Genomic DNA, 13,168 nt, shown 5'->3' with positions numbered 1-13,168 from the left:
AATGAGTTTATGGATCCCGGCGGGCATTCGAAGAACCAACTCATTGCCTCATTGTCCAGCGTGGCGTCATCGAATCCCTTGTTGTTGGTGACCTTCTTGAAGGTGTCCATATGGACGAAGGGATCAGTCTTACCGCTGTAATGCAACATTTTTGGAGTCTTTGCATACGCCGGTCTGACGGCAAGCAAAATTGCAGCGGTAAACGGTCCTGGCCTGGACGCGAAAAGTGGATTTGAAGCTGGTGCCGGGGTGCTTGATTCCGCCTGGATTAACCGTCGTTCCAACTGCTGCATCCTTTCCAGTATTTGAGCGGTTGCATCGCCGGCGGGGTCTAGCCGGGTACTCCGCTGAACTGATCCTCGCCTGGGAGAGGGTGGGTTTCCCTCTGTTCTCGCCCGAGGTCTCAAGCGGTGGGTGCGTAGTGATGACTCCGCCTCCTGTTCCAACATTAGCTGGGGTGCAGGGGGTGGTCCCATTCCCGCTAGCTCTGGTGGGTGCAGCGGGACCTGCATGTGTACGACCGGTCCTGGTACCAATGCTCCCGTGCCGGGTCGGCTATGCCTGGTGCTTCGTGACTGCTCACTTCGTGCCGGGTTGGCGGTTGCCTCCGGCGTTTTCTTTAGCTCATCGAAGCGGGACACAAGCGTGGCCACCTGCCTCTGGGCCTCGGCCTTTTCCTTGCGTTCTTGTTCCCGCTCTCTGTTCGCCTTGTGAAGATCCGCCAGTGCCAACTCATACAGAGAGGCGAGGTCTTGGCCTGGTGGGCGACTGCTACTTGGGTTTGTCTCACCGCCGGGGTTGACCGGGGTGGAGAATAACGCGCGGTTGATGCCTACCGCTGGGTTGGTGGGTTGGGGGATGGCGGATTGATCTGCCTGCTCTTCAGCGTTCCCCCCGCTGTCGTTAGTCATGATGATTGTGGCGGGATGACCTTTTGTTCAAGGATTCCCACAGACGGTGCCAATGTTAATGCTTAAGTCCGGCGGTAGCCGATTCCTTGCTTAACGCGGGTCCGGTGGGCGGACCGCTACTCCTAGGATGAGGTGACTCCTGCTTGCTGCAACACGATAGACAGGGCGTCAGAAGGAGACCGCGTTGGGCGGTCTTCACTTCTCCGATGCCTAAGTCAGTCACTATATGCGCAGCATAACCATAAATGAGTAGTAATTGCGTAATTAATGAGGAGAGAGGAGAGAACCTTTTATAGTTGAGGAAGAGGTTTATCTTCTCCTTGTTTCCGATGTGGGACTGATGTGCTTCAATTCCCAGCGTCTGGAGCTTCTGATGTTATCTTGACGCGGCGCGTGGCGGCGCGTCAGCGGTGATCTGGGGGCGGTCCAGGGCTTAAGCGGTAGCCTGCCTGGCCGTGCCTTCGCAGGTCATCCCCTTGGTGGGAGTCGGTACCTCTGGCGGTACAATGAGCGTGGCTCATTATAGCTAATTATGCTCGTTCTGGCACATGTAGGTACAATGACATATCGAAAAGTTAAATCAATGCCATAAAACCAAGAAAGTAGCTCTCCCAATATGTTGACGACCGGAAATTAATCCGACGACACATCATTTCATCCTGCCACCAGAAGGTTGTAATTAATGTATGACCAATCGCCTCATTAATGTATGCATATCTGGACAGAGCCCACATGTTCTTGCCAAGAGTGGGTAATGATTTATTGTAAAAGAAATACACCTAAAATAGAAAACAAATATAGAAAATTACACACAAGTGATCTTTTGAAACTTTAATTAGTTATAAGGCCACCTTATATTTTTTGTCTTCTTAAGGCCACTTGCTTCCTGAAAATTTTCCATTCCTAACGATTTTGCCCATTCCTAACGATTTTGCCCTTCAGAACCAACTGCTTGAGATTAATCATTCTCTATCCTCTCTCTCACCGACGAAATCCTCTGAGATTAATTTCTCTCTCTCTCTCTCTCTCTCTCTCTCTCTCTCTCTCTCTCTCTCTCTCTCTCTCTCTCTCTCTCTCTCTCTCTCTCTCTCTCTCTCTCTCTCTCTCTCTCCGGCGAATACTCCCTCTTTCCACCATCACGTCGGCGAATGGAACTGGAATTGAATCTCCGACGCACGAGCAAGATCTCCGCCGCACGACGCCGACTGGAACTGGATCTCCAGTCTTCTCCTCTTGTTTTCTTCTGTGTTGTGAAAAGCTAGGGTTTCTGAAGATGACAACGACGAAGAGCTTGATCGGTTTGATTGATGGATACAGAGGTTCTGTACTGTGCTCGGCGACTACGACGGTGGGAGATCAAATCTAGGAATGAGTGATAGTAATAATTTCAGAGATCAAAGCTTTGTTTCCGAAGATTCAAAATCGTTTAGCAAGGCGCAACCGAAATGATGATGTTGCATACCTCACAATCGCCGGTGACGACTTGAACGCATGACGCGATCTACACGACTCCGACTCTTCGACGAGACCCTTCACCACCAATATCACCTCTTCCTCGGCCTCACCTGCATCCGGTGACAACGACAAGGCCCTCAGCTTCTTCATCCCCAATCGAAAATCCCAACCGGAAAGTCTCTCCGGCTCTTCGAGATGGCCTATAGGTCAAACGGCAACTACGACTAACTCTTCAAGTTCGTCTTCCTCGGTGATTCCGGCAACGGCAAATCCAACCTCTTATCCAGGTTCATTTTGCAACGAGTTCAACCTCGAGTCTATATCCACCATCAGCGTAGAGTTCGCCACTCGGAGCATCCATGTCGATGATAAGATCGTCAAGGCCCAGATTTGGGACACCACCGGCCAAGAAAGGTGATAAGCCTTTGAATTCCATTCATTTTGTATTTCTGGCTTCTAGCTTGATTTTTTTTATCGGAAAAAAATTAGACAGTGTTTAGTTTGGTTTGATTTGATTGTGATTTATTGGAATGAATGGGTTTGGATTTGTTTGAATTAATCTGTTGTGGAATTTTGCAGGGGAGAGAAAAAGAGTTGTGCTCTTGTATGATGGGGGGATGGTTTTGTTAGTTTGTATTGTTTTGATTTCTTTTGGTTATGTTGTGTGGAATTGCTAGATTAACAGTAACTTATGTTATAGTGGAGTAGTTTTTTAACACATCAATAGTAGTTTTTGTTATAATGGAGTAGTTTTTTTTTTAACACATTAACCGTAGCTTTTGTTTGAGCATTGCAAGTCTTTGAGATAGCTTTTAGTATTAGTGATAGTAGTTTTTCTTACTGATGACAGTAGCTTTTTGTGTTGGTGATAGTAGCTTTTGTTGATGGTCAAAGTAGCTTATGTTACTGGAGTAGCTCTTTAGTATAAGAGTAGCTCGCTGTTGTTGGTGATAGTAGCTTTTGTTGTTAGTGACAGTAACTTTTGGTGTTTGTAAGAGTATCTTTTGGTGCTGGTAAGAGTAGCTTTCTGGTATTTGTGAGAGTAGCATTTGTTGTTGGTTAGAGTAGCTTTTGATGTTGGTAAAAGTAGCTTTTGTTGGTAGGGATAGTAGATTATGGTTTTGGGAAGAAAAGTTTTTTTTGGTAACAGTGGCTTTTTTTGTCACAGTAGCTTTGGTTGCTGATAATAATAGCTTTTGTTACCTCGCCGGAAGTTGCCAGTAGCTTTTTTTGATGATGACAGTAGCTTTTGCTACCTCACCGAAGGTTGTCGGAAATCTCACCACAGTAGCTTTTGTTGTCAGCGACAGTAGCTTTTGATGTTAGTGACAATAGTTTTTGTAGTCGCCGGAGGTCGGCCGGAGACTCGCCGGAGAAGAAAGAGAGGATGATTGTTGACTTTTTACTCCAGTGGCAATTATGTAAATATGTTGGTTTTTTATATCCAAAATTTAACACATTTTTTAATCTAGTGGCCTTTTGAGGGAAAAAAAACAGTTGGTGGCCTTATGGCAAAAAAAACATTGAAATATGCACTTATATGTAATTAACCCAAACAAATATTAAACATATACATAACCTAGAACAGACACACAATTGAAGGCCCAAAGACGAAGGGACGGCCTACGGCCCAAACTTCCCAGCCTCCACATTGTGTCGTCGCCGATCCATGGCTTGCACCCTTTGCCGGAACAGTTTGCACCCCCTGCCGATCCATGGCTTGCACTCGGTGCTAGTGCACATTGCCCATCCATTGCCGCCGCCGCCGAAGCCTGTATTTTCCGGAACAGTGGCTAGGTCACCCGGCAACAGAGGTAGGCGCCCCATTTCCTCGACCATGACTCAGTAACCACGGCTTGAACGCTCGGCAACCCTAGCTTGAATGGCCGGCAACCATGGCTTGAACCGCCCTGCTTCGCTGTTGTAAATCGGCGAATGCAGACTGCTCCTCAGGAAACCAGAACTCCATCGTCACTTCTCCCCATGTCGCCTTGTACCTTCACTTGTGGACTGACAACTGAAACCTACCCGTCCGACGACGACGTCCTGAGGAGGCACTGCTGGATGGAACATCCATCCACGATCTGTAACCAAGTTTTTCTCTTCTCCAGAAAATGCAGAGCAAAACTTCCAAAGCAGCTTTTTTAGATGAGAATTGTGTATTTATGATGTATTTACTGAACTTTGTAGGTATTAATGAGAATTTGTTGATATTCCTACAGAGAAATTTATAGAAGTAGAAGAACTAGAATTCTTTTCTGCAATTGGGTATTTAGAACCGAAAGACTAAAAGTACGGAACAAAAGTAGTCGGTTCATATTTTGATCAATTTTGAAAATAAAAATTTGTAACCGAGACCGATATATCTAATTCGGTCTCGGGTTCAGTAAATTTAAGGACTTGCATTCAACCCTAACTTGTAGGCGGTTGCCATTTGGTTTGGTAATTACCAAACCGACCGAATACCAACCGATATTTTAGGTTTGGTAAACCGAATTTTTAGTAATTTAAACTGATAAAACGGAAATCGAAAATTACTAAAAAAGTTAGTTTGATTTTGGTAAATACCAAATCTACCGATTATCTAAATATTAGCTTTATATACTATAGTATTCAATACATATATACATATATATATATATTAAGAAATAAACATAAAAATTTTCAAAATAGTATGAACATTACTACATATACTAGCATTAATAGTAGATGTATTTTAAGTAACTTGGTCAAAGATGGTGAAATAACCTAGTTTTATTGAATATGGCTAAAACTTGATGTCACATGTACAAAAGAAAGCTACAATAAGTAGACGAATACAAAGTTACGACTTACGACTATAAAATTTTAAAACATAGTATTGTTCATTCTAATTTATATTAAAAAAATTAGTTGTTCTAAAATTAATACTACCGAAAACTGAAATACTAAATTTAGTAGATATGATTAAATATCAAAAATTTTGGTTGATAGTTGGTAGTTGGTAGCTCAATTTTAAAACCGAATTAAAATTAGTAAACTTATAACAGATTTGTACGGACCGAGTGACAGCCCTATTTGTAACTCTCAGTTGAAGACTTGAAGTCGGGAGCGGTGGCGGAGTTGTGGCTTTCAGGGGCAAAATTGGAACCAGAAAAATAATTTCCATATTTTATTTTGAGTTCACTCGAATGAAACAAAGGAATCTTTGATCGAAGAAAGAGGAAAAAGCCCAGAACTTTACAAAAAGCTCATTTATGAAAGTCTAAGTCTCGTCTCCGTACTTGATTAGTGATAATCTGGTATCAAAGATCTCTGGGTTAGATCCCCGCCCCATTCGATTGATCTTTTGTTCAAAAGGCTCACAGAGATCTGCCCAACACTACTCCAAGGCACAAACCTTCTCACAGAGTCTGAACAGCTGAAGGCCTGAAGCTAATGGAGATCTATTCCGTCGAGGTGAGAAGCATAGTTTTATTTTGTAATCGTCCTTTGTATATATCTATATATTTTACATCTAGGCACTGCATCATCCTAAGAATGTAAACCAAACTGTTTAGCTGCTTTTCAGAAACAATACAGATAGAAGAAGTCTTCGAAGTAAAAGAGGTGAAAATTAGTAACATTAATTGAATGATCAAGCCATAACCAAACGGTTATAAGCTAGATCACTATGCTCGCCATTTTCTATACCATTTCATAGTACATTGGAATCCTCCGATTGTTGGTTCTTATTCCATTTTATCTTTTCTATAAAAGATGGCGTTGGCGGTAGCTGTGGGATTTGCGACAATGACACATTGGTTGGCTTCCATGGTTGAAAACCGTGAGCCAGTGTCTAATGATAATCGAGAATTGGCCGACGTGGACCCCCCTGCATCTCTTCTTTCATCAGCTGAATCATCGTCAGCTTCCATGGTTGAAAACCCTGAGCCAATGCCGGAGGAAAATCAAGAATTGGTCCCCTCTACATCTCTTTTATCATCAGCAGCTCCTTGGCAGAAGTATGACGTTTTTCTGAGTTTCAGGGGTGCAGACACTCGTAAGGGTTTTGTATCCCACTTACACCATGAATTGCAGACTGTGAGAGGGATTCAAACATTCAAGGATGACAAAGATCTTGAAACAGGAAGCCCTATTTCTTCAAGTCTGCTAAAGGCAATCGAAGAATCAAATTTTGCAATTGTTGTTCTGTCGGAAAACTATGCTCATTCTGCATGGTGTTTGGAGGAACTTACAAAGATTTGTCAATGCATGAAAGACAAGAACAGAATCCTACCCCTGTTTTATTATGTCCAACCAAGTGATGTGCGGCATCAAAATGGGACTTTCGGAGATGCTTTAACTAAGCATGGAAACTTGGGCCGGCACAATTCAGAGAAGGTGCAGCGGTGGAGGGATGCTTTACACAGAGTGGCCGGTTTCTCTGGGCGTAATGCACAAGATTTTCAGTAAGCATCATGAGACTATCTCAATTAGCAAGAGTTACACCTGTTGCCTATATTACTAATTTACATGTTATTTTCACCCTTGTTCATTGTAGGACTGAAAGAGATCTTGTCGAAGCCATTGTGGATACTGTGGGCAGTAAAGTACGACCTATTGAAACTGAGTTTATTATTTCCTCGATCCATTTTGAACCATTTCAAGCAACAAGAGAAGCCATGGATAAAGTAATGGAGGCGCTAAAAGATGAAAACATCACTATCATTGGGGTTTACGGAATTGGAGGTGTTGGAAAGTCAACAATGGTGGAACATGTTGGTTTAGAAGCCCAAAAAAAAGGCTTTTCCCTCAGGTGATTTTGGCTCGCATATCCCCAGAACCTAACGTGTGGAATATTCAAGGCACATTAGCAGACATGTTGGGTCTGAAACTGGTGGATGAGACAGTAATTGGAAGAGCCCGTACATTGAGGAAGAAGATAACAAGTGGAGATAGGATCCTTATAATCTTGGACAACATTTGGGAGGGAATAGAGTTGACAAGCATAGGAATTCCCAGATTCAACGAGCTTAAAAGATGCAATTCCAAGGTCCTACTGACAACAAGGAAAAGGGATGTTTGCTATCGTATGCAATGCCAAGCAAGCATTCGTCTCAATACCTTAACTGAACAAGATTCTTGGAAGTTGTTTGCAAAGGAAGCAAGAAATTCTTTTAAAACGTCGACTTTCTATAACAAAGCAAGGCAGGTATCAGGAGAATGTGGTGGTCTTCCAGTTGCGTTGAAAGCAGTTGCAAAGGCACTTGGGGATAAAGAGTTGGACGAATGGAACAAAGCTGCTGAGCGACTAAAGGTGTCTCAACCTCCCCACCCTGAAGACGAGAAAGTTGTGTTCGAATGCATTAAGTTAAGCTATGATTACTTGAAATCTGATGTTTCCAAGTCATGCTTCTTGCTTTGCTGCCTATTCCCGGAGGATTATGATATCAAAATTGAAGACTTGCTGAAGTATGGGATTGGGAAAGGATTGTTTGAAGAGTCCAACATGCAAAATGCTAGAGACACAATACATACAATCATCGAGTCTCTTAAAGATTCCAGCTTGCTTTTGGATGCTAAAGGGATTAAGGGGTGCGTAAGGATGCATGATGTCATCAGAGATGTTGCCATACAAATTTCCTTACAATTTTTTGTAAGAGCTGGTTGTGAATTGCAGTATTGGCCAAGGATTGATGCAGGTAAAGGCTACATTGCGATCTCACTAATGAAGAACAAAATATGCACGCTTCCCGCTGAACACTTGGTATTTCCAAAACTTCATATTCTTTTGTTACAAAGTAATATTATGAATAACATCCCAGTTTCTTCATTTCAACGTCTAAAGGCATTAAGGGTCTTAGATCTTAGCTACACTGCCATTTCTTTACTACCCACATCATTCAATCTCCTAACCAGCCTCCACACTTTGTATCTAGATGGTTGCTTGTCAAGGATAAGTAACATATCCCTACTTGGACAGTTGAAAAAACTTGAGATTCTTAGTATGAGAGAACTTCCTCTTTTGAAATTGCCTAAAGAAATAGGACAGTTGACCACACTAAGGATGCTGGACTTCACTAGTGTCTGTGTTGATATAGTTCCTTCTAAAGTGATAAGCAACCTCAATAAATTAGAGGAACTGTACATACAGTGCGATTTTGCGGACTGGGGGAGTAAAGCAGAGGGAAGTGAAGTCAAGAGAAATACAGTTGAGGAGAGCGAAGCTGAGGGAGCAAGAGAGGAAACTAATGCTTCCTTTGATGAGTTCACTAGCTTGTTACATCTACAGATTTTGAAGGTTTTCATATCTGATCCAAAATGCTTACCTACAGATGTTGAGGTAAAGTCTAATTGGAAAAGTTTTGACATATGTATCTGTAGAGACCCATCAATTAGAGAATCGCTTTTGGATCCAAGTTCTCCACTTGATTCAAAAGCCGATTCAAAAGCCTTGACTCTTGACACAACCATGGATACCTTACCAAAATGGTTTACTGATGTGGTAACCAAGAAAACAGAGAAGCTACAGTATAGAAACTGTCGGGGTTTAGTTAATGTTCTTAAGGAATATTACCAAGGGACCTTACATTCACTGAAGTATTTACATGTTATTGGTCCCAGTGACAAATTGGAACAGTTGATGACCACAATAACACCGATTCCAAATGAACCTGTGTTTGAGAATTTGGAAGAGTTGCATCTCGATGGAGTGAATTGTCTGAAGGAGTTATGTGTTGGTGAATTACCAAATCAGTCTCTATGCAAGCTTAGGTTACTGGAGGTGAGAGGCTGTCCTGAATTGATGAATGCACTTTTACAATCTAATTTGTTGAAGAGACTACCAAATTTGGAAAAACTAAGTTGTGAAGAGATGGATAAATTGGAGTATGTGTTTTCATATGAAGGGTCTGAGGTAGAACAAAGTACTCTGACAGAGTTGATAGAGATGAGATTGGAGAATCTAGGGAACGTAATAAAGATATGGAATGGTCCTGCTCCTTGTGAAATCTTTTGTCATGTTAAAACTTTGGTAGTTTTCGAGTGCAATAAGCTGAAAAATCTCTTTACATCTGACATAGCTCACCATCTTCATGACTTGGAAGATCTTTCAGTAGAGGCTTGCCTAGGGTTGGAGAGAGTTATTGAAGCAAGTGAGGAAACAGTGAACGACAAGATAGTTTTACCAAAATTGAAGAAGTTAGCTTTGAAAAAGCTTCTTAAGCTTACAAGGTTCTATGGTAGTACTGGAAGTGCTACTAATGATGAAGAATGTATTGAGTTTCCTTTATTGGAACACTCGCATGTGGAACGCTGCCATATTTTCAATTCTCCAGCTAAGGACATGTTGGTTTCAATGATGAATAAGCAGCCTGTTTTGATTCCTATGCAAGGTATGTCCCTATGACGTATTAAAATCTGTTGTCTTTTGTTTTGTTGTTATTCTATCTTCAGTTTACTCTTCTGCTTCCTCATTCTTGTGGTGCAAATTTAAACATTTTGGACGTCTCCATATCTGGTGCAGAGAGAGGTCCGAGAGACGGACCAACTTTAAGCAGAAGAAGATAAGAGGTTCCGAAAGAAAGAAGGCATGGCCATCAATGACAACATGTACTGTTGCCATCAACATGTTGCAGAACTACAAATCTGGAAAAGCTAGTTTGTGTGAAAATGGGTAACATCGGAACACTTGTATGTGAAGAACTGCCCCAACTTGTCATTTCCAACCTCTGCATCTGACTACTTCCAAAGGGAGAGGTATGTTGATGTTGTTCCATAAATGATGTTGTTCCATAAACTTACTTCATTTGTCTTTTCTCTTTATTTTTCTTCCTTTTTGATCTTTTTTTTCTTTTTCTTTTCATTGAAAGGTCTTAAAAAATATGGCCATGACGTATATACATTTCCAAATTACTAGGCCAAAATGTTAGTTGTGAAAATGTTTCAATAATATCTTTGATTCAATTGTTTTGCCAATCTTTATGCAATTGAGTTCTCCACCCACCATCAGTACATGCACCAAGAAATCTGAAATAAAATATCATAACTTTGTTGTTATCATTTATATTTATAATCTTGAACATTCTTTCTATTTAATTTTTGTAAATAAACTGATTCTTGGTAATAGGTTTGTGAAACTAACAAAATTACACAGAAAATACTTCATCTCAATGAGTTTTTTTTCATGTTTCAGTACTCTACTAGTACAAATTACATATATACAAATGCATAGTTTGAAAGAAAAATTTGAAAACAGGGTCCTTGTACAGATGATATATTATTCGATTATATTCATTCTAGATTAATTTGCTCTGATGACTGATCTTGCATTTTAGTTTAGCTTTTTCTTTTAAATTTCTGCCCCTAGCTGATATTTTCAATATTAGATCGAGAAGTGTATTGTACGTTAATTAGTGAGATACACTAAATGCTGGCTTATTTATTGCTATTATTTCACATGGACTTTATTGACTTATGTCCTGGGATTTGTTGAAAGCCAGAAAAGGCCAAATCATGCTTCTTCCTTTGTTGCCTCTGCCTAGAAGATGATCATCATGGTATTATCCAATTAACAGACTTTGTGGTGAAGTTTGGATTCGGAAAATGCCAGAGTCGGAGCAAATTCAGTGGTCAAATACCTTACAGCTTCTGAGTCCATAGACTGAATTAGCCATAACAACGTTCAGTTCAATGGTGATGAACAAGCGGAAGAAGGTTTCGGTTCTATCCAAGGTATGTCGACAATGTCATCAGCATCCTTTGTCTTTCTTTTGTTATTCTCTCTCTCTCTCTCTGTTTTTTTTTTTTTTTTGGTCAAATTTGTTATTCTGTCTTGTATCTTTTCTCTTGTGCTTCCTCTTTCTTTAGTGCACATTTTAACATTTCAAAAGTCTCCATATATATCTGGTGCAGATACAGGTCAGAGAGAGGCACTTTAACCGGATCATCATTCCAGAACTTTGTTGACTCTTGGTGACAGAGAAAGCAGAGATCGAAAGATAAACAAAATTGTCCATAGCCTACTATTTGAAGAAGAAACAGCACAAAGAGCTGTTCAATGGTCCGAAATCAAAGAGATGTTCAATGGTCCTGGAAGATCCCTCATTTGGCAAGATGGATGTCATTGCTATTTTACATGACATTTTATTTGCATGTACTCATAAGTTTTTGGTTTGATTCTGCTCTGTTTCACATTTGCCTCCAATTTTCGTATTAGGAAACTGCATGTACGGACTTTTACATGTTCTTTTCCCAGTAGATAACATGTAAACATCTATGGACGTAACTGATTGAACTTGTAATTTTTCTCCTCTTTCTAGCTACTTCTTTCACTTACTGGCACAATAACCTCAATCTTTGTTCCTCAGTGTGCATATATGAGTAAAATTTGTGTAGCATGTCACAATGTTCTTTCTAGGTTCTGTTGGATTATATATAACGGATTTATAATTTTTTCTTTTTGATGTTTTTTGTTTTGTTTTTGGGAATGTATTGGATGTTATTTGACTAGTCAAAGTTTGTGGCCTAGACCCAGCCACTAATGAGTAAAAACCCAACTGTCCAATGGCCCAGTCTTTAAATAGACCAGGCCCAAATACATGGATCGGGCCATTCGAAGAACCCGACCACCCAAATTTAATTGCTCCATAAGTGCCAACCGAGAAAAGACCGCGCAGGCGCATTCAAAGAGGCGGCGGCTCGTTCAGTAGAGCTGCCCCAGTTCCGCGCGTGGAGATAACTCGCTTCTCTCTGAAGCCTGTGGTTGCCTCCTTCCTCCTCTCTCATTTGAAATTCCGGCAAGTTCCTCTCACTACTGTCACTTGTTTACTCCATAGCTCTACAATTATGCTCCTTGACCTTTGCTTTTGTGTATTCCTACTATACCAAATTTACAAACTTGATCAAAACTTGGATTCAGTTCTTGTTTCTATTGGTTTCAAAGTATACAGAACCTGGGGGATAGTATTGTTCGATGGTATTTTGGGTTTCGCGTTGGCATCTGGCTCTCAAAATTTCTCTTTGTATATCTCTGTCCTGAAATTGCAGTAACATCGTTAACTAGCTCATGCTCTCATCATTGTTCTTGTTCTGTGTGTTACTCTGAGTTTCAATTCAAAAACTCATCATTGTTTTTGTTCTTGTTCTGTGTGTTACTCTGAGTTTTAATTCAAAAACCTGACTGATGCTGTGGAACAAAAACAAAATACTAGTAAAAAGCTCATTGTACAAGATGAGATGGTTTGACCGTTTGATTGTTGCACTTCCTTGTTAATAGTACCCTTCGTTAATCGTGTAAGTGCCGATGAAAAGAGGTCTGTAGCTTAATTTGCTAGATTCTGTATTTATATATTGGTTTCCTGTTTTATATTAGCTTTGGATTTAATTTTTGGACATTTGGTACTCCAATGTGATTCCAATGTTACTTGGCAGGGGGAACTAAATCATAGCTCGGTTTCTACGCTTCTTCAGCAGGTTTTTGCCCCTTATCATGGATAGGCTATCCTCATCAGTGTCCATGTTATCATGGCTGTCCTTCCTACGATGGCACTCTTGAGGAAACATAATAAATGAACATGGTTATTTCATATACACTACCATTCACCTGGAATAAGTAATATCTGTGCTTTTTATTGGGTAATAATATTAGACGTGTTTTTAGTTAGTAACATGATTTGCTGATTGAGTACTAGGTCAGTTCTTTGATTCTTTTGATTGAATCTACTACTTTTGGCTCCAAGTTTGTCATGTCTGTCATTCATGTCCATGATGATGCAAGATCAGGTATTATATAACATGCACAGACTTCATGTTATGTGGAAATTTGGAGCCCTTGACAAGGC

At 40.7% G+C, this 13,168-nt stretch overlaps 2 protein-coding genes across 4 annotated transcripts; both read left to right on the top strand.

The window, feature by feature from the left end:
- The first annotated feature begins 5,483 nt into the window (after positions 1-5,483).
- On the top strand, positions 5,484-11,751 carry LOC112167729 (disease resistance protein At4g27190). Of its 3 annotated transcripts, none has more exons than XM_024304781.2 (6): positions 5,484-5,804; positions 6,105-6,796; positions 6,889-9,721; positions 9,848-10,085; positions 10,825-11,060; positions 11,241-11,751. In XM_024304781.2, exons 3-4 carry the CDS (start codon positions 7,207-7,209, stop codon positions 9,880-9,882), a joined length of 2,550 nt encoding a protein of 849 aa, XP_024160549.1. In that variant the 5' UTR covers positions 5,484-5,804; positions 6,105-6,796; positions 6,889-7,206; the 3' UTR covers positions 9,883-10,085; positions 10,825-11,060; positions 11,241-11,751. The 3 variants fall into 3 exon arrangements, with proteins under 3 accessions (XP_024160549.1, XP_024160548.1, XP_024160547.1); XM_024304780.2 differs by having other exon boundaries at positions 5,485-5,804; positions 9,853-10,085; positions 10,829-11,060; positions 11,241-11,750; XM_024304779.2 differs by having other exon boundaries at positions 5,485-5,804; positions 9,853-10,085; positions 11,241-11,750.
- Positions 6,105-7,147, top strand: LOC112164366 (toll/interleukin-1 receptor-like protein). Its single transcript, XM_024300571.1, has 2 exons — positions 6,105-6,796; positions 6,889-7,147. The coding sequence occupies exons 1-2, from the start codon at positions 6,105-6,107 to the stop codon at positions 7,145-7,147; spliced, it is 951 nt and encodes a 316-aa protein (XP_024156339.1).
- Positions 11,752-13,168: the final 1,417 nt, after the last annotated feature.

This window comes from Rosa chinensis, chromosome 5 (genome assembly GCF_002994745.2).
Source record: "Rosa chinensis cultivar Old Blush chromosome 5, RchiOBHm-V2, whole genome shotgun sequence".
NCBI classification, from domain to species: Eukaryota; Viridiplantae; Streptophyta; class Magnoliopsida; order Rosales; family Rosaceae; genus Rosa; species Rosa chinensis.
Note: the sequence above shows the minus strand (reverse complement) of the source record. Positions and strands in the feature narration are given on the sequence as shown.

What these genes read in the sequence shown, in the direction of transcription:
- LOC112164366 (XM_024300571.1), top strand. Translation starts at nt 6,105, where the DNA reads ATGGCGTTGGCGGTAGCTGTGGGATTTGCGACAATGACACATTGGTTG. An exon ending in CGTAATGCACAAGATTTTCA is followed by an intron (nt 6,797 to 6,888) that starts GTAAGCATCATG and finishes TGTTCATTGTAG; the next exon opens with GACTGAAAGAGATCTTGTCG.
- LOC112167729 (XM_024304780.2), top strand. Translation starts at nt 7,207, where the DNA reads ATGTTGGGTCTGAAACTGGTGGATGAGACAGTAATTGGAAGAGCCCGT. An exon ending in TGTTTTGATTCCTATGCAAG is followed by an intron (nt 9,722 to 9,852) that starts GTATGTCCCTAT and finishes TATCTGGTGCAG; the next exon opens with AGAGAGGTCCGAGAGACGGA.